Here is a 22,318-nt window from a genome sequence, read left to right as displayed (position 1 = left end):
TACTGTATCTGGTACTCAGCTCTCACACCGTCACTACTGTATCCGGTACTCAGCTCTCACACCGTCACTACTGTATCTGGTACTCAGCTCTCACACCGTCACTACTGTACTCAGCTCTCACACCATAACTACAGTACCTGGTACTCAGCTCCCGCACCGTCACTACCTGGTACCCAGCTCCATTGGGAATGTTACCACCGGCATACTAGGACAAGCGGATAAATTACCCATGAACCTTTGTGGTATTCTAAGGTTGTAAATATCCATTTGTCAGGTGGAATAAGATGAAGAAAAAGAAGAAAAGAAAATGATGGAAATATATTTATTTTGGATGAATAAGATTGGTGCGGAATTTCCCCAGGAGATGGCGACTCACACAGTAGCATCCGGTGTGGATTGGATGATAGACGTCTGTATATCAGATTCATTGTATCAATATAATTTCCGGCTCAGTATCCCTTCTATAATGCCTCCCATTTGGCACATGGCGCTGAGGGGACACGGCAGGAACACTGTGTATTACACACATACCACCTATTCACAGTAATAGGGTACTCCGACACGTGCCATACAACATGTAAGACATACACAGAACATGGGAAATGCATTATGCTAATGAGGGGGAGGAGATAGATTCCATACTACCCCTGGGATTTACAGTCACATCTGGGTTTCAGCATTGCTTTCCTGTATTCAACATGAACGCGAACTCCACCTGATTCTCTCACCAGAAATGTCCGCAGATCAGGGGTGGAGCCGCACAATTACAGGGCGTGGTCTGAGATCCCATTGGGAACAAATGAAGAGGGTCATAGGGACGGCACCCACATACAGTCACACAAGGTCCCCAATGTAAAAAAAACACAGGTCACCCCCTCCCTCTCCCCGAATCATAACATGGTGCAAATCTTCTCCTAAATCTGAATGAGGGATGCAGCTTTCATAGTAATTTAATTAGGCCAATCAGGTATGTGGAAATGTAACCATGTGTAACCCCTCCTTATCCCTAAGGTGCAACTACGGAAAGGTCTATTGTGCTTTAAGCTACATAAACACTCCTTATACCCCAGCACCTCGCCCAATACGACCTCCTTCATTATCCACACAGAGAAATGTCTTAGGAACATGGTCTATGAACAATTGCTGGTCGGAACAGGATAATCCATGAAGTGTAATCATCACATTGCAGGGACAGCCACCATCTTCTCCATCTACAACACTGGACAAACACCTCGGAAATGTATCATGGAAACCACAGTCTCTACTCCCTCCTCGGACAGCTTCACTTTGTTCGGGAACGGAGACGTCGCAAATAGCAGCAGGTGACAGTGGAGAGGATGGTGATTCCGACAAACAGTGCGCTGGCGATGCCACCGATCATTGGGATCAGCAGGAGATCCTTAGCTGAAAGACAGAGAAGATCAGCAGTCCAGAGGAAGAGACGTTCTATAGATGTACAATGGAGACACAAACCCAACCTGAGACTTGTGGTTTACACAAATGGAGAGCAGTGAGGAGATGATGGTCTCTCACACCACGTATGATGGTGATCTGACAGGAGAGTAGTGAGGAGATGCTGGTCTCTCACACCACGTATGATGGAGATCTAACAGGAGTGAAGTGAGGAGATGCTGGCCTCAAAGCACCACGTATGATGGTGATCTGACAGGAGAGTAGTGAGGAGACGCTGGTCTCTCGCACCACGTATGATGGTGATCTGACAGGAGTAGTGAGGAGATGCTGGTCTCTCGCACCACGTATGATGGTGATCTGACAGGAGAGTATTGAGGAGATGCTGGTCTCTCACACCACGTATGATGGTGATCTGACAGGAGAGTAGTGAGGAGATGCTGGTCTCTTGCACCACGTATGATGGTGATCTGACAGGAGAGTAGTGAGGAGATGCTGGTCGCTCGCACCACGTATGATGGTAATCTGACAGGAGCAGTGAGGAGATGATGGTCTCTCACACCACGTATGTTGGTGATCTGACAGGAGAGTAGTGAGGAGATGCTGGTCCCTCCCACCACGTATGATGGTGATCTGACAGGAGAGCAGTGAGGAGACGCAGGTATCTCACACCACGTATGATGGTGATCTGACAGGAGAGTAGTGAGGAGATGCTGGTCTCTCGCACCACGTATGATGGTGATCTGATAGGAGTAGTGAGGAGATGCTGGTCTCTCGCACCATGTATGATGGTGATCTGACAGGAGAGTATTGAGGAGATGCTGGTCTCTCGCACCACGTATGATGGTGATCTGACAGGAGTAGTGAGGAGATGCTGGTCTCTCGCACCACGTATGATGGAGATCTGACAGGAGTGTATTGAGGAGACGCTGGTCTGTCACACCACGTATGTTGGTGATCTGACAGGAGAGTAGTGAGGAGACGCTGTCTTACACCACGTATGATGGTGATCTGACAGGAGAGTAGTGAGGAGACGCTGGTCTCACACTACGTATGATGGTGATCTGACAGGAGAGTAGTGAGGAGATGCTGGTCGCTCGCACCACGTATGATGGTAATCTGACAGGAGCAGTGAGGAGATGATGGTCTCTCACACCACGTATGTTGGTGATCTGACAGGAGAGTAGTGAGGAGATGCTGGTCCCTCCCACCACGTATGATGGTGATCTGACAGGAGAGCAGTGAGGAGACGCAGGTATCTCACACCACGTATGATGGTGATCTGACAGGAGAGTAGTGAGGAGATGCTGGTCTCTCGCACCACGTATGATGGTGATCTGATAGGAGAAGTGAGGAGATGCTGGTCTCTCGCACCACGTATGATGGTGATCTGACAGGAGAGTATTGAGGAGATGCTGGTCTCTCGCACCACGTATGATGGTGATCTGACAGGAGTAGTGAGGAGATGCTGGTCTCTCGCACCACGTATGATGGAGATCTGACAGGAGTGTATTGAGGAGACGCTGGTCTGTCACACCACGTATGTTGGTGATCTGACAGGAGAGTAGTGAGGAGACGCTGTCTTACACCACGTATGATGGTGATCTGACAGGAGAGTAGTGAGGAGACGCTGGTCTCACACTACGTATGATGGTGATCTGACAGGAGAGCAGTGAGGAGCCGCTGGCCGCTCGCACCACGTATGATGGTGATCTGACAGGAGAGTAGTGAGGAGACGCTGGTCTCTCGCACCACGTATGATGGTGATCTGACAGGAGAGTAGTGAGGAGACGCTGGTCTCTCGCACCACGTATGATGGTGATCGGACAGGAGAGTAGTGAGGAGACGCTGGTCTCGCACCACGTATGATGGTGATCTGACAGGAGAGTAGTGAGGAGACGCTGGTCTTGAACCACGTATGATGGTGATCTGACAGGAGAGTAGTGAGGAGATGCTGGTCTCGCACCACGTATGATGGTGATCTGACAGGAGAGTAGTGAGGAGATGCTGGTCTCGCACCACGTATGATGGTGATCTGACAGGAGAGCAGTGAGGAGACGCTGGTATCTCGCACCACGTATGATGGTGATCTGACAGGAGAGTAGTGAGGAGATGCTGGTCGCTCGCACCACGTATGATGGTGATCTGACAGGAGAGTAATGAGGAGATGCTTGTCGCTCGCACCATGTATAATGGAGATCTGACAGGAGAGTAGTGAGGAGACGTTGGTCGCTCGCACCACGTATGATGGTGATCTGACCGGAGAGTAGTGAGGAGATGCTGGTATCTCACACCATGTATGATGGTGGTCTGACAGGAGAGTAGTGAGGAGACGCTGGTCTCTCGCACCACGTATGATGGAGATCTGACAGGAGAGTAGTGAGGAGATGCTGGTCTCTCGCACCACGTATGATGGAGATCTGACAGGAGAGTAGTGAGGAGACGCTGGTCTCGCACCACATATGATGAAGATCTGACAGGAGTGTAGTGAGGAGACGCTGGTCTCGCACCACATATGATGAAGATCTGACAGGAGTGTAGTGAGGAGATGTTGGTCTCACACCACGTATGATGGAGATCTGACAGGAGAGTAGTGAGGAGAAATGGGTCTCTCCTTTCATGTAATGCGAATACCCAAAAGAAAAGTAGGAGGATTTGTAATAGTGAACACATACCGTGGGCATATGGGTACAGTCTGATGACATTGGACTTTGCAGAGGCGGCTTTGTACCAGCTGCCATCTGGGTACTGGATCCATGTGGTGACTGCACAGTGATACACCCCGTCATCCTCTGCTCGGATGTTGTACAAACGCAGCCGGTAGCACTGAGGTCCAACCTTGTCCGTGCTGACGTCCTCTCCTGAGTATCGCGTCCCCGTCTCGGACACACCCTGGCGGTTAATGGAAGCCACAAGTTTACCGGTTCTCTCATTTGGCTTGTCCCCGGCCAGTTCCACCCACCAGCCGACAGCGGTGTGTACAGTCTGTAGTGCATCCACTGTGATATTGCAGTGCAGGACAGCAGTGTCTCCATGATAGAGTGTGGGAGAGTCCAGCATTGCAACGGCCTTCAGCACCACATCTGTAATACATAGAGTTACATCTATGTAGTGACCATATTGTGCGGAATCCTGGCTGTCCCATCACCAGTCCCTGGGGTTCTCAACACCCAGGATTACGTTCTATGGCCTGTATGGTGAGACGAGAATATGGCTACCACTAATATAGAGACCTGGCCATGTATCAGGCTGCAAGAGGACGTGGCAGGTATGTACCCAGTTAGTAATGACCTAGAACCACTGATATAGAGTCCCGGCCATGTATCAGGCTGCATGAGGACGTGGCAGGTATGTACCCAGTTAGTAATTACCCTTGAACCACTGATATAGAGACCAGGCCATGTATCAGGCTGCATGAGAACGTGGCAGGTATGTACCCAGTTAGTAATGACCTAGAACCACTGATATAGAGTCCCGGCCATGTATCAGGCTGCATGAGGACGTGGCAGGTATGTACCCAGTTAGTAATGACCTAGAACCACTGATATAGAGTCCCGGCCATGTATCAGGCTGCATGAGAACGTGGCAGGTATGTACCAAGTTAGTAATGACCTAGAACCACTGATATAGAGTCCCGGCCATGTATCAGGCTGCATGAGAACGTGGCAGGTATGTACCCAGTTAGTAATGACCTAGACCCACTGATATAGAGTCCCGGCCATGTATCAGGCTGCATGAGGACGTGGCAGGTATGTACCCAGTTAGTAATGACCTAGAACCACTGATATAGAGTCCCGGCCATGTATCAGGCTGCATGAGAACGTGGCAGGTATGTACCCAGTTAGTAATGACCTAGAACTACTGATATAGAGTCCCGGCCATGTATAAGGCTGCATGAGAACATGGCAGGTATGTACCCAGTTAGTAATGACCTAGAACTACTGATATAGAGTCCCGGCCATGTATAAGGCTGCATGAGAACATGGCAGGTATGTACCCAGTTAGTAATTACCTAGAACCACTGATATAGAGTCCTGGCCATGTATAAGGCTGCATGAGAACATGGCAGGTATGTACCCAGTTAGTAATTACCTAGAACCACTGATATAGAGTCCTGGTCATGTATCAGGCTACATCAAAACATGGCAGGTATGTACCCAGTTAGTAATGACCTAGAACCACTGATATAGAGTCCCGGCCATGTATCAGGCTGCATGAGAACGTGACAGGTATGTACCCAGTTGGTAATGACCTAGAACCACTGATATAGAGACCCGGCCACGTATCAGGGTGCATGAGAATGTGACAGGTATGTACCCAGTTGGTAATGACCTAGAACTACTGATATAGAGACCCGGCCACGTATCAGTGGACATGGCAAGGATGTACCCAGGAACTTACAAAGCTGGCTATAGGGACCAGCTGTCCTTACCCTGTGCTCTCAGAAGCACGCTGACATCCTGTGACACCTTGCTGGACACTTCCTCCAGTCTCGCTCCTGGGTATGATATGAATGCTTTGACGTGGCACCTGTAAGTCCCAGTATCGCCAGGCTGAGCAGAGTATATTCTCAGACGGAAGCAGCTGGGAGACTGCGAGATCTTCTCCAGAGATATGTGCCGTGTTCCCACATCACCACCCGTGTACCGCTCACCCAAAAAGGCAACTCCATCCGTGGTCAGTGATGCCACCAGCTGCCCAGGAGAACCTTGCCTGGTTGTCAGCCACCATTCCACATTGAAAAGAACATCTGGAGGGGCCATCATTGATGCATTGCAGAAGAGCTCCACCGTCTCTCCAGACTGGACATGGACCTCATTAGGTCTAGACGAAACCTTCAGCTGGGACTCTAAAAACAAATGTTCAGAGTGAGTGTAGGATCTCAATAGGTTTCCTAGCGGGTCATACGATTATACCTGGGAGGGGGGCTTCCTGGTGGGTCATACTATATTGCCCAGTGACAGTGTATCACGCCTGCACAGTGACAGACAGCACATCTCGCCTGCACAGTGACAGACAGCACATCTCGCCTGCACAGTGACAGACAGCACATCTCGCCTGCACAGTGACAGACAGCACATCTCGCCTGCACAGTGACAGACAGCACATCTCGCCTGCACAGTGACAGACAGCACATCTCGCCTGCACAGTGACAGACAGCACATCTCGCCTGCACAGTGACAGACAGCACATCTCACCTCTACAGTGACAGACAGCACATCTCACCTCTACAGTGACAGACAGCACATCTCACCTCTACAGTGACAGACAGCACATCTCGCCTGCACAGTGACAGACAGCACATCTCGCCTGCACAGTGACAGACAGCACATCTCGCCTGCACAGTGACAGACAGCACATCTCGCCTGCACAGTGACAGACAGCACATCTCGCCTGCACAGTGACAGACAGCACATCTCGCCTACACAGTGACAGACCGCACATCTCGCCTGTACAGTGACAGACAGCACATCTCACCTGCACAGTGACAGACAGCACATCTCGCCTGCACAGTGACAGACAGCACATCTCGCCTGCACAGTGACAGACAGCACATCTCGCCTGCACAGTGACAGACAGCACATCTCGCCTACACAGTGACAGACCGCACATCTCGCCTGCACAGTGACAGACAGCACATCTCGCCTGCACAGTGACAGACAGCACACAGCACATCTCGCCTGCACAGTGACAGACAGCACATCTCGCCTGCACAGTGACAGACAGCACATCTCACCTACACAGTGACAGACAGCACATCTCGCCTGCACAGTGACAGACAGCACATCTCACCTACACAGTGACAGACAGCACATCTCGCCTGCACAGTGACAGACAGCACATCTCACCTGCACAGTGACAGACCGCACATCTCGCCTGCACAGTGACAGACCGCACATCTCGCCTGTACAGTGACAGACAGCACATCTCACCTGCACAGTGACAGACAGCACATCTCACCTGCACAGTGACAGACAGCACATCTCGCCTGCACAGTGACAGACAGCACACAGCACATCTCGCCTGCACAGTGACAGACAGCACATCTCACCTGCACAGTGACAGACAGCACATCTCGCCTGCACAGTGACAGACAGCACATCTCGCCTACACAGTGACAGACAGCACATCTCGCCTGCACAGTGACAGACAGCACATCTCGCCTGCACAGTGACAGACAGCACATCTCGCCTGCACAGTGACAGACAGCACATCTCGCCTGCACAGTGACAGACAGCACATCTCGCCTGCACAGTGACAGACCGCACATCTCGCCTGCACAGTGACAGACAGCACATCTCGCCTGCACAGTGACAGACCGCACATCTCGCCTGCACAGTGACAGACCGCACATCTCGCCTGCACAGTGACAGACCGCACATCTCGCCTGCACAGTGACAGACCGCACATCTCGCCTGCACAGTGACAGACAGCACATCTCGCCTGCACAGTGACAGACAGCACATCTCGCCTGCACAGTGACAGACAGCACATCTCGCCTGCACAGTGACAGACAGCACATCTCACCTGCACAGTGACAGACCGCACATCTCGCCTGCACAGTGACAGACCGCACATCTCGCCTGCACAGTGACAGACCGCACATCTCGCCTGCACAGTGACAGACAGCACATCTCGCCTGCACAGTGACAGACAGCACATCTCACCTGCACAGTGACAGACAGCACATCTCGCCTACACAGTGACAGACAGCACATCTCGCCTGCACAGTGACAGAAAGCACATCTCACCTGCACAGTGACAGACCGCACATCTCGCCTGCACAGTGACAGACAGCACATCTCACCTGCACAGTGACAGACAGCACATCTCGCCTGCACAGTGACAGACAGCACACAGCACATCTCGCCTGCACAGTGACAGACAGCACATCTCACCTGCACAGTGACAGACAGCACATCTCGCCTGCACAGTGACAGACAGCACATCTCGCCTACACAGTGACAGACAGCACATCTCGCCTGTACAGTGACAGACAGCACATCTCGCCTGCACAGTGACAGACAGCACATCTCGCCTGCACAGTGACAGACAGCACATCTCGCCTGCACAGTGACAGACCGCACATCTCGCCTGCACAGTGACAGACAGCACATCTCGCCTGCACAGTGACAGACAGCACATCTCGCCTGCACAGTGACAGACCGCACATCTCGCCTGCACAGTGACAGACCGCACATCTCGCCTGCACAGTGACAGACCGCACATCTCGCCTGCACAGTGACAGACAGCACATCTCGCCTGCACAGTGACAGACAGCACATCTCGCCTGCACAGTGACAGACAGCACATCTCGCCTGCACAGTGACAGACAGCACATCTCACCTGCACAGTGACAGACAGCACATCTCGCCTGCACAGTGACAGACAGCACATCTCACCTGCACAGTGACAGACAGCACATCTCGCCTGCACAGTGACAGACAGCACATCTCACCGGCACAGTGACAGACAGCACATCTCGCCTGCAGTGACAGACCGCACATCGCACCTGCACAGTGACAGACAGCACATCTCACCTGCACAGTGACAGACAGCACATCTCACCTACGCTCTGGACTGTGACTTGGGCCAGCACAGATCTCTTCTCGGTTATTCTCTGCCAGCTCCTATCTGGATCCTGGATCCACTGTGCCGCAGTACAGTGATAGTTGCCGGAATCCTGCGGGCGGACCCGGGAGATAACCATCCTATAGGTGACATTGTCAGACTTCTCCACTCGTATCTCTCCGTTACTGTATCGGTCACTGTACACCGTGGTGCTGGCGGTCTCCACGCTGAAGTCCCGCAGCACAGAGATGATGCTCTGCAGAGTCTCTCGCCCCACCGGTGCTCCGGGAGCGCTGACTGCAAATGACACAGATACATGAGAATGATGCAGGGAGTCCGTCTGGGCAGCGCAGGAGAGGTGCAGCTCTCTACCCTCTACCAGCTGCAGCTGCAGGGGGGCACCAGCATTCAGACGACCCTTGGTGGCAGACTTGGCATACACTTGTAGAGTGTCAGGAACAACTGCAAGAGAATAGAGACGGGCGACATCAGCAGTTACATGGGGCATACTCTCCGTGCCATGGCACAAGGACTGGCAGCCCATGCCGTATGACTGGCACCATTATTATCATCCTGTCGCTTACAGATCACAATGTCATGCATCACATATATGGCATCACTGCTGCGTCAGCTGAAACGCCTGACACTTTCCTACCAGCGCCTGACACTGCACAAGACTCTGGCTGGGGACGGGGTATCCGACAGCACCCCAACAACAACACAAGAGTCAGGTGACGAGATGTACAAGATGTGCACTACCGCCTTGCTGCAACCCTGCATACAATGGTGTGACAGTGCGGTATATGGTGAGCAGAGAAGTGTGTGGCAAATGGGTATAGTAGTGAGCAGAGATGCATGTGACGGTGCAGTATAATGGTGAGCAGAGATGCATGTGACGGTGCAGTATAATGGTGAGCAGAGATGCATGTGGTAGTGCTGTATATTGATGAGCAGAGAAGCGTGTGGTAGTGCGGTATAATGGTGAGCAGAGATGCATGTGACGGTGCAGTATAATGGTGAGCAGAGAATCATGTGGTAATGCAGTATAATGGTGAGCAGAGAAGCATGTGATAATGCAGTATAATGGTGAGCAGAGAAGCGTGTGGTAGTGCGGTATATTGGTGTGCAGAGAAGGTTGTGGTAATGCAGTATAATGGTGAGCAGAGAAGCTTGTGGTAATGCAGTATAATGTTGAGCAGAGAAGCGTGTGGTAGTGCTGTATATTGGTGAGCAGAGAAGCGTGTGGTAGTGCTGTATATTGGTGAGCAGAGAACCGCGTGGTAGTGCAGCATATTGGTGTGCAGAGAAGCGTGTGGTAGTGCAGTATATTGGTGTGCAGAGAAGGGTTTTGTAGTGCAGTATATTGGTGAACAGAGGAGCGTGTGGTAGTGCAGTATATTGGTGTGCAGAGAAGCGTGTGGTAATGCAGTATATTTGTGTGCAGAGAAGCGTGTGGTAGTGCTGTATATTGGTGAGCAGAGAAGCGTGTGGTAGTGCTGTATATTGGTGAGCAGAGAAGCGTGTGGTAGTGCCGATATATTGGTGAGCAGAGAAGCGTGTGGTAATGCAGTATACTGGTGAGCAGAGGAGCGTGTGGTAGTGCAGTATATTGGTGTGCAGAGAAGAGCGTTGTAGTGCAGTATATTGGTGAGCAGAGAAGAGCGTGGTAATGCAGAATATTGATGTGCAGAGAAGCGTGTGGTAGTGCTGTATATTGATGAGCAGAGAAGCGTGTAGTAGTGCTGTATATTGGTGTGCAGAAAAGCGTGTGGTAGTGCTGTATATTGGTGAGCAGAGAAGCGTGTGGTAATGCAGTATATTGGTGTGCAGAGAAGCATGTGGTAGTGCTGTATAATGGTGTGCAGAGAAGCGTGTGGTAGTGCTGTATATTGGTGTGCAGAGAAGCATGTGGTAGTGCAGTATATTGTTGTGCAGAGAAGCGTGTGGTAGTGCAGTATATTGTTGTAAAGAGAAGCATGTGGTAGTGCTGTATATTGGTGAGCAGAGAAGCGTGTGGTAGTGCTGTATATTGGTGTGCAGAGAAGCATGTGGTAGTGCTGTATAATGGTGTGCAGAGAAGCGTGTGGTAGTGCAGTATATTGGTGTGCAGAGAAGCATGTGGTAGTGCAGTATATTGTTGTGCAGAGAAGCGTGTGGTAGTGCAGTATATTGTTGTACAGAGAAGCGTGTGGTAGTGCTGTATATTGGTGAGCAGAGAAGCGTGTGGTAGTGCAGTATATTGGTGTGCAGAGAAGCGTGTGGTAGTGCAGTATATTGGTGTGCAGAGAAGTGTGTGGTAGTGCTGTATATTGGTGTGCAGAGAAGCGTGTGGTAGTGCTGTATATTAGTGAGTAGAAAACCGGCGTGGTAGTGCTGTATATTGGTGAGCAGAGAAGCGTGTGGTAATGCAATATATTGGTGTGCAGAGAAGCGTGTTGTAGTGCAGTATATTGGTGAGCAGAGAAGAGCGTTGTAGTGCAGTATATTGGTGAGCAGAGAAGAGCGTGGTAAAGCAGAATATTGATGTGCAGAGAAGCGTGTGGTAGTGCTGTATATTGGTGAGCAGAGAAGCGTGTAGTAGTGCTGTATATTGGTGTGCAGAAAAGCGTGTGGTAGTGCTGTATATTGGTGAGCAGAGAAGCGTGTAGTAGTGCTGTATATTGGTGTGCAGAAAAGCGTGTGGTAGTGCAATATATTGGTGTGCAGAGAAGCGTGTTGTAGTGCAGTATATTGGTGAGCAGAGAAGAGCGTTGTAGTGCAGTATATTGGTGAGCAGAGAAGAGCGTGGTAAAGCAGAATATTGATGTGCAGAGAAGCGTGTGGTAGTGCTGTATATTGGTGAGCAGAGAAGCGTGTAGTAGTGCTGTATATTGGTGTGCAGAAAAGCGTGTGGTAATGCTGTATATTGGTGAGCAGAGAAGCGTGTAGTAGTGCTGTATATTGGTGTGCAGAAAAGCGTGTGGTAGTGCTGTATATTGGTGAGCAGAGAAGCGTGTGGTAATGCAGTATATTGGTGTGCAGAGAAGCATGTGGTAGTGCTGTATAATGGTGTTCAGAGAAGCGTGTGGTAGTGCTGTATATTGGTGTGCAGAGAAGCATGTGGTAGTGCAGTATATTGGTGTGCAGAGAAGCGTGTGGTAGTGCTGTATAGTGGTGTGCAGAGAAGCGTGTGGTAGTGCAGTATATTGTTGTACAGAGAAGCGTGTGGTAGTGCTGTATATTGGTGAGCAGAGAAGCGTGTGGTAATGCAGTATATTGGTGTGCAGAGAAGCGTGTGTTAGTGCTGTATATTGGTGAGCAGAGAACCGGCGTGGTAGTCCTGTATATTGGTGAGCAGAGAAGCGTGTGGTAGTGCAGTATATTGGTGTGCAGAGAAGCGTGTGGTAGTGCAGTATATTGGTGAGCAGAGAAGCGTGTGGTAGTGCAGTATAGCGGTGATTATTATATAGTGTTCATTCTAGAACCCGCTATCTTTGAAAACCCATGCAGTTCCTCTTCCCTGCCTGGGGTGTCGCTGTCTGCTGTGGTGTTTCTAGCACAGGTCTGGTTTGCTTATCAGTGCTGATATACAGAAAACACTACTAGAAACCCCACAGAAAACAGCGACACCCCAGGCAGGGAAAAGGAACTGCATGGATTTTCAAAGATGGCGGGTGCTAGAATGAACACTATTATACGTCTCGACGTGCTGATTTGCGCCATGTTGCCCTTGATTCCGCGATCAGCAATTGGATTTTTATTGGGAATGGAGGCTGAGCGACATGCTCAGGCGAGTTTGCATCTATACAGAAGGGTATTGGTACCTGTCATGGCGACTTTGCTGCTGTACGTCCCCAGGTATTTTGCATCCGTTGTTGGGGTGTAGCACTCGTATACCCCAGCGTCGTCATTGCGCAGCCTCTTGATGTGGAGTTGTACGCTGTCTCCGCTCTGGCGTTGTATATACACCTCTCCGCTGCTTACACGTGAAGAGTATACCGCGTACGCGAAGGCTGGGTCCTTGGTGCTAGCGATAGAGATGGAAATATCCGGGGCGGACGGTCTGTACACAAACCACTCAAAGTTTTGTAGGGCTGGTCCTTCATACCCGCTGACGTTACAGAGGATAGAGACAGAGGTACCCTCAACGCGGTACAAGGGTCCAGCAGGCACATGCACTTCCCGTGAGACGCAGACACCTGCGGGAGAAAGGGGAGGAGGAACTATGTATCATTACAGCAAACACATCTGTTAGCCGCACCCAGAAGTATCTGATAAGCCCAGGGTGCAAAGTCCATATACTACTGCACAGTGGTCTGTGTCTGTATACCATATATATACTATGTCTGTATACCATATACTACTGCACAGTGGCCTGTGTGTACGGTGTCTGTATACCATATACTACTGCACAGTGGTCTGTGTCTGTATATCATATATAGTGTGTATATAGGAAATGGTAAGTGACTTTGTGCACTGACACCTTCCCAGGGAATAGCTGCACACATTCAAACATTACTTTCCTTATCTTGCGTGTCTTCGCCTCAATAGAGGCTCTCTATTAGTATATATGATGTAAAAAGATAACAATCCAAGTAGTAAAATGTTGTAGGGATAACAAATGTATTTATACATTAGTAGGGAATACAATAAAATCTCAATGTAAAATTAGAAACAAGGGATCTTGCAGATAAAAAGACCACTGTGCAGTATCTTAAAGCTATTGGGAATGGAGGTTTTACCAGATGTTGGTGATTAAAACGCCTGTAGGAAAGATCTTCCTCAAAGTGGCTCTCCGGATAAACCTGGCCTTCAGGTGCTGAAAAATACACAACCCTGAACTCCTCCTTCCCAAAATGACACACTCCATGCTCCTGCAACGCGTATCGGGAACTGATTGTCCCTTCTTCAGGCAGTATACTGGAAGTGGGTCCTGTCCTTATATATACACCTCTCATTCTTTAGTTCTGGGTCAGGGGGTCAAATATTCTTTATGCTCAAAAGTCTGTTATTCTAAACCATATACACATAAAAGATCCCCTTGTGTATTGATCGCTATAGGAGCTTTTGTTCACATAAGGAAATTACAGGGTTACCCTTTTCCTTAATGCCAAACACGGAGACCGCGTCCTTTGGAACGCAACCGTGGTCTCCCGTGGAACGCATCATTAGGCCAGAAGCTGTAATCGGTCTCTCTTAAGGTGCCCATACACGGTATAATTATTGTACACAAAATCGCATCTCATCGCATCGCACAAGTTTTGCAATGCAATGTGCTGCGCATACTTTTTGTACTAGAGCTCATCTCATCGCATCACAAAACCTGTGCGATGCGATATTGTATACAATAATTGTACAGTGTATGGGCACCTTTACTTCCTCCACAGTGTATCATATTCCTTTAGACTTCTGTAATTTCTGTTTTGCTACAAAATCATACTGTGTGTGTATACCATATACTGTGGCCTGTGTCTGTACACTATATATGTATATATATATATATATATATACTGTATGTCTGTACACCATATGCTCCTGCACAGTGGCCTGTGTCTGTATACCATATATACTGTGTGTGTATACCAGATACTTCTGCACAGTGGCCAGTGTCTGTATGCCATATATATATATATATATATATATACACACACTATACTCCTACAGATGCCTGGCACCACCAGGTGCATGTCCTATGCTTGGCACCACTGGGAGCCTCTCTTTCACAAGGCACTATAGGTCGACATGGCTTAGTATAACACTTCAAATAGGTCAACATGGATTGAAGGTCGACACAAACATTAGGTTGACATGGGTTTTTCACTTTATTATGTCCCGAATGTCTACATGGTTGCGTCGGGCACACTATTCTATTCTCCCTAGTGGATGGCAGGGCAGGAAATACCGCAGGTCTAACCTTTGGACTGTCAACCTAGCCATTGGCAATCTAATGCTTGTGTCGATCTTCCATCCATGTCAACCTATTTCAGGTGTTGAACTAAGCCATGACCATACCCATCTCCAGGAGGGACAGATCGCTCTGTCCCTGGACTTCCCTCTTAATTTATAATTGCCATCACCTGTTTTAAACAGGGTCATTGATAAGAAAGGCGTTTCAGTACAGGTGATGGTGATACTAAATTAGGAGACAGGTCCAGATATGGAGCATTGTGTCCCTCCTGGAGAGGGTCGTGTTGGGAGGTGTGCAGGTATGCATGACGACCTAACGACTGTATAACATATAAATATCCTGCATCCCTTCATTAGCAGGACCAGGGGCGGGTGAGGGGGGTGTGGTGGTGACCCGAGGCAGGACCAGGGGCGGGTGAGGGTGGTGTGTGGTGGTGACCCGAGGCAGGAGTGTGGTTGGGCGGGAACCGAGGCGGGTGAGAGGGGTGACACGATGTGTGTTGGTGACCCGGGGGGGGGAGCTGTGTGGTAGGGCGGGAACCGGGGCGGGTGAGAGGGTGACCGTGTGTGGTGGTGACCCGGGGGGAGCTGTGAGGTGGGGCGGGGATGTATGATATACGGGAGATGAGCTCACCCAGAGCCGCCAGCAGCACAGACACCCGGCGCAGATCCCCGGCCGCCTCCATCATCCTGCAGCGACGGCTCCTCCCACCCAGGGCGTCACCCTGCCAGGGGGCGGAGAGTGGGCGAGGGCACAGGTGTGGGGGCCTAGTGCCGTCACCTGTACATGCACCGCCCCCTGCCCCCATACTAACCCGTCTGCCATCTCATGCCCCCATACCACCCCCAGCCTACCATCTCATGCCCTCATATCACCCCCTGCCTGCCATCTCCTGCCCTCATACCACCCCAGCCTACCATCTCCTGCCCCCATACCACCCCCAGCCTACCATCTCATGCCCTCATATAACCCACTGCCTGCCATCTCCTGCCCCCATACCACCCCCAGCCTACCATCTCATGCCCTCATATCACCCCCTGCCTGCCATCTCCTGCCCTCATACCACCCCAGCCTACCATATCCTGCCCCCATACCACCCCCAGCCTACCATCTCATGCCCTCATATCACCCCCTGCCTGCCATCTCCTGCCCTCATACCACCCCAGCCTACCATATCCTGCCCCCATACCACCCCCAGCCTACCATCTCATGCCCTCATATAACCCCCTGCCTGCCATCTCCTGCCCCCATACCACCCCAGCCTACCATCTCATGCCCTCATATCACCCCCTGCCTGCCATCTCCTGCCCTCATACCACCCCAGCCTACCATCTCCTGCCCCCACCCCTAGCCTACCAACTCCTGCCCCCATACCACCCCCAGCCTACCATCTCATGCCCTCATATCACCCCCTGCCTGCCATCTCATGCCCCCATACCACCCCAGCCTACCATCTCCTGCCCTCATACCACCCCCAGCCCCCATACCAACCCCTGTCCATACCTCACAACATGACCCTCTCCAGGAGGGACACAATGCTCTGCTCCTTGCCTTCCCTGGTAATGTATGATTGCCATCACCTGTGTTGAACAGGTTAATTGATAAGAAAGGTGCTTCAACACAGGTGCTGGCAATCATACAATTAGGAAGTGCAGCAGCAGAGCATTGTGTCCTCCTGGAGAGGGTAATGTTGGGAGGTATTCCTGCCTGCCTGCTATCTCCTACCCCCTTACCACCCCCTGCCTGCCATCTCCCACCCCCATTACACCCCCTGCCTGCCATCTCCTGCTCCATACCACACCCTACCTGCCATCTCCTGCCCCCATACCACCCCCTGTCTGCCATCTCCCACCCCCTGCCTGCCATCTCCTGCCCTCATACCACCTCCTGCCTGCCATATCCTGCTCCATACCACACCCTACCTGCCATCTCCTGGCCCCATACCACTCCCTGCTTGCCATCTCCTGCACCCATAACACCCCCTGCCTGCCATCTCATGCCCCCATACCACAACCTACCTGCCATCTCCTGCCCCCATACCACCCCCTGCCTGCCATCTCTTGCACTCATACGACCCACTGCCTGCCATCTCCTGCCCTCATACCACCCCCTGCCTGCCATCTCCTGCCCCATACCACCCCCTGCCTGCCATCTCTTGCCCTCATACCATTCCCTGCCCCTCATACCACCCCTTCCTGCCCCATACCACCTCCTACCCCCATACCACCCCCTGCCTGCCATCTCCTACCCCCATACCACCCCCTGTCTGCCATCTGCCTCCATACCACCCCCTGCATGCCATCTCTTACCCTCATTCCACCCCTTGCCTGCCATCTCCTGCTCCATACCACTCCTGCCCCCATAACACCCCCTGCCTGCCATCTCTTGCCCTCATACCACCCCCTGCCTGCCATCTCTTGCCCTCATACCTCCCTCTGCCTGCCATCTCCTGCCCTCATACCACCCACTGCCTGCAATCTCCTGCCCCATGCCACACCTGCCTCCCACCCCCTGCCTGCCATATCCTGCTCCATACCACACCCTACCTGCCATCTCCTGGCCCCATACCACCCCCTGCCCGCCATCTCTTGCCATCATGCCACCCCTGCCTGCCATCTCCTGCCCTCATACCACCCCCTGCATGCCATCCTCTGACCCATACCTCCGGCTACCTGTCATCTCCTACCCTCATACCACCCACTGCCTGCCATTATCTGCCTCCATGCCACCCCCAGCCTATCATCTCCTGCCCCCATACCACCCCCTGTCTGCCATCTCTTACCCTCATACCACCCCCTGTCTGCCATCTCTTGCCCTCATACCACCCACTGCCTGCCATCTCCTGCCCTCATACCACCCCCTGCCTGCCATCTACTGCCCTCATTCCACTCCCTGCCTACCATCTCCTGCCCTCATACCACCCCCTGCCTGCCATCACCTGCCCCATACCACCCTCTGCATGCCATCTCCTGACCCATACCTCCGGCTGCCTGCCATCTCCTACCCTCATACCACCCACTACCTGCCATCATCTGCCTCCATGCCATCCCCAGCTTACCATCTCCTGCCCCCATACCACCCCCTGGCTGCCATCTCTTGCCCTCATACCACCCACTGCCTGCCATCTCCTGGCCCCATACCACCCCCTGCCTGCCATCTCTTGCCCTCATACCACCCCCTGTCTGCCATCTCTTGCCCTCATAACACCCACTGCCTGCCATCTCTTGCCCTCATACCACCCACTGCCTACCATCTCCTGCCCTCATACCACCCCCTACCTGCCATCTCTTGCCCTCATACCACCTCCTTCCTGCCATCTCCTGCCCCCATACCACCCCCTGCCTGCCATCTCTTGCCCTCATAACACCCACTGCCTGCCATCTCTTGCCCTCATACCACCCACTGCCGACCATCTCCTGCCCTCATACCACCCCCTACCTGCCATCTCTTGCCCTCATACCACCTCCTTCCTGCCATCTCCTGCCCCCATACCACCCCCTGCCTGCCATCTCTTGCCCTCATACCACCCCCTGCCTGCCATCTCTTGCCCTCATACCTCCCTCTGCCTGCCATCTCCTGCCCTCATACCACCCACTGCCTGCAATCTCCTGCCCCATGCCACCCCTGCCTCCCATCTCCTGCCCTCATACCACCCCCTGCCTGCCATACCCTGCTCCATACCACACCCTACCTGCCATCTCCTGCCCTCATGCCACCCGCCTGCCATCTCCTGCCCTCATACCACCCTCTGCATGCCATCCTCTGACCCATACCTCCGGCTGCCTGTCAACTCCTACCCTCATACCACCCACTGCCTGCCATTATCTGCCTCCATGCCACCCCCAGCCTATCATCTCCTGCCCCCATACCACCACGTCTGCCATCTCTTACCCTCATACCACCCCCTGCCTGCCATCTCTTGCCCTCATACCACCCATTGCCTGCCATCTCCTGCCCTCATACCACCCCCTGCCTGCCATCTACTGCCCTCATTCCACTCCCTGCCTACCATCTCCTGCCCTCATACCACCCCCTGCCTGCCATCACCTGCCCCATACCACCCTCTGCATGCCATCTCCTGACCCATACCTCCGGCTGCCTGCCATCTCCTACCCTCATACCACCACCTGCCATCATCTGCCTCCATGCCATCCCCAGCCTAACATCTCCTACCCTCATACCACCCACTGCCTGCCATCTCCTGGCCCCATACCACCCCCTGCCTGCCATCTCTTGCCCTCATACCACCCACTGCCTGCCATCTCTTGCCCTCATACCACCCACTGCCTACCATCTCCTGCCCTCATACCACCCCCTACCTGCCATCTCTTGCCCTCATACCACCTCCTTCCTGCCATCTCCTGCCCCCATACCACCCCCTGCCTGCCATCTCTTGCCCTCATACCACCCACTGCCTACCATCTCCTGCCCTCATACCACCCCCTACCTGCCATCTCTTGCCCTCATACCACCTCCTTCCTGCCATCTCCTGCCCCCATACCACCCATCTCATGGACCCATACCAACCCCTGCCTGCCATCTCCTGCCCCATAACATCCCCTGCCATCTCGTGCCCTCATACCACCCCCTGCCTGCCATCTCCTGCCCCATGCCACACCCTGCCCCCATACCGCAGGATCGCTGCTATGTCACAGTGGAGATTGGCATCCATGGTGAGGAGAGTCCACTGTTGGATCCAAAATGATCTCCCCACTGTGAGGTTCTAGTCCAGAAGCCACCAGGAGAGTGAGAGATGTTGTTCCTGGGATAATGCTATCAGCTGTGACCGGGAGGTTGGTGTAGGATCCTGATCACTTTTTGAGGATCTCTCGTTGTAGCGGACAAGAGTGAATTGTGCATATTCTGCAATGTCGAAGGTTAAAACCATCGACCCTAAGACCCTCATGCAGGCATGAACCGACACCCATATGTGTGAGAGAAGACCTCGTATGCGGGATTGCAGTGTCCGGCTACGTTCCTCTCGCAGGGAGAGCCTTTGACGCACTGTATCCAACTGGGCTCCCACATCGATCATAGTCTGTGCGGGAACCATGGATGTACACTCTGCGCTAAGGGTATACCTTTTTTGGAAATGTTTGTCGAGGTTATATAACTCCTATATTTATACAATCACCACTATTAGTTTCTCTTTGAAAGAATAATGATTTTTATTTAAATGTACATGCGTATTATAATAAAAACACAACACACAATATAATGGGTGGTTTTAAAAGGCATTAATTGCCTAAATAAAATAATATAAAAAATTCATGTAAAAAAAAACATGCACATATAGATTATCTATGCATATGTGGGCTCTAGTACCGGTATACACATACAGAGGGGTATACAAACTGGGAGACACACTGGGGGTAATTGTCCTCAGGACAATTACCCCCAGTGTGTCTCCCAGTTTGTATACCCCTCTGTATGTGTATACCGGTACTAGAGCCCACATATGCATAGATAATCTATATGTGCATGTTTTTTTTTACATGAATTTTTTATATTATTTTATTTAGGCAATTAATGCCTTTTAAAACCACCCATTATATTGTGTGTTGTGTTTTTATTATAATACGCATGTACATTTAAATAAAAATCATTATTCTTTCAAAGAGAAACTAATAGTGGTGATTGTATAAATATAGGAGTTATATAACCTCGACAAACATTTCCAAAAAAGGTATACCCTTAGCGCAGAGTGTACACCGTAAGGTGAAACCCCCCCCCCATAGACCAACTAGAGGTATTGGTAGTATACCTCCACACTCATTGCAGCAGGGTTATCATATATAGTCCACGGCGCAACTCCTCCCGAAAAACCCACCCTTATATACGGGAACCATGGATGACTTGGGCCAATTGATGATCCAGCTGTGACTATGCAAGACTTTCACCACTATGGCCAGATGGTCCTTGAGAATCACCGCAGAATCTGCCAGAATCAGGTTGCCCAGAAACGGAAAGAAAATTGTGGACGTCAGTGGGAGGATGGACAGGTCACTTTGTAGAATGGATGGATGCATCAACAGTCATTCAATAAGCTCACTTTGTATTTGTATTTCAAATTTTATTTTGGGTCTGACAACCCAGTGCCAGCTGCAGTTGATAGCGCACCACACCATTTCTTCTTTACTCCAGAGGTTAGAGTGGGCGCATCAATAGCCGCCTCACCTAAATAGAGGGTGGCATGATGTACCCTCTCAATAGTAGGTAGATTCTCTGCTGGCATGCCCGCGGATGCGTCAGCCACGAGAGTAGTTGCGAATTCAACCATGGCCTTAGCCACACAGGGTGATGCCAGGATAGGTCTAGCTACGGCCCTTGCAGTAGTGAAGATAAGCTTGAGGAAGTTTTCCAACTTTCAATCAGCAGGGTCCTTGAGAGACGCAGTTGGGATGGGCAGTGTACAAGCAATTTCCCACCAGACCCTATCCTCCTGAGGAAGGCAGTAAAGGGAGATGAACTGTCTAGGTAAGGTAAACTTCTTATTGGTTACTTCCTAGGCCTCCAATAGGATACACTCTAAGTCATCGGACTTAGGAAACAAAGGAAGACTCCTCTTAGCACGTTTGAAGGTAGGGCCGGTGGATTTAGGCGGCAAAGCCTGGTCCTCTAGACCAGTGGTGTCAAACTCATGGCCCTTCAGCTGTTGTGGAACTACACGTCCCAGTATGCCCTGCCACAGTTTTAGCAATCCATCATATAAAATCTATGGCAGGCATACTAGGATGTGTAGTTCCACAATAGCTGGAGGGCCATGAGTTTGACACCACCGCTCTAGACTAAGGGCCTCTTTGACCGCTGCAACTAAGGCACCCACGGGATGTGACGCCTACTGTCCCCGGGGGAGGGGCTGTGTGAGGAGAGGTACAGGGAAAACTGGCACCAGGCTCTCTGGCGGTGAAGTAGTGGATCTCCGGGTGGCTTAGAAGCTCTCTGTCTACCCAGCGTTTGCCTGTGGCCCCTGACGTGTCCAGATTAATAAAATGGTACAGGGCAGGTGGAGGAGGGATAATGTTAGTGGAGATATGGCTGCACAGAGACCATGCCTTCCCATCCTACATCAGGACCTGATCCCATACATGCCCTATAGAATGGGCACAACTCCCACCGACACGTCAACATCTGGTGGAATCTTCCACAGAGAGTGGGGCTGAAATGGCTGCATGGGGCAGGGAACCTCCCTATTACAGTGTATGTATCTGTATAAAGGGACAGTACAGGGTCTGCTGGTGTTAGGGTCAGGCGTAGGTGTGTGGGTGCACTCTGAGACCTCTTATTTCCAGCACAATCTCAGAAGACATTACTCTCCACAGGTCAATGCTCCTGGGGCGTACAGGAGACCACTGTATATATGGACACACCAGGCAGCCAAACGTCAGGAACCAGAGCTTGCAGGCCATCGTTATTCTCAGGGCATTACATTGTGTGAAATCACTACCG

The 22,318-nt window shown here is 51.5% G+C and overlaps 1 protein-coding gene across 1 annotated transcript; it reads right to left on the bottom strand.

The window, feature by feature from the left end:
* Positions 1-308: 308 nt before the first annotated feature.
* Positions 309-15,655, bottom strand: IGSF8 (immunoglobulin superfamily member 8). Its single transcript, XM_083167817.1, has 6 exons — positions 15,503-15,655; positions 12,786-13,160; positions 8,980-9,444; positions 5,843-6,259; positions 4,086-4,493; positions 309-1,404 (listed from the first exon to the last, which is right to left on the bottom strand). Exons 1-6 carry the CDS (start codon positions 15,555-15,557, stop codon positions 1,283-1,285), a joined length of 1,842 nt encoding a protein of 613 aa, XP_083023943.1. The 5' UTR covers positions 15,558-15,655; the 3' UTR covers positions 309-1,282.
* Between the last annotated feature and the right edge of the window lie 6,663 nt (positions 15,656-22,318).

Source organism: Crinia signifera, chromosome 12, assembly GCF_055691185.1.
Source record: "Crinia signifera chromosome 12, ASM5569118v1, whole genome shotgun sequence".
NCBI lineage: Eukaryota > Metazoa > Chordata > Amphibia > Anura > Myobatrachidae > Crinia > Crinia signifera.
This window is presented reverse-complemented; position numbering and strand designations above follow the sequence as displayed.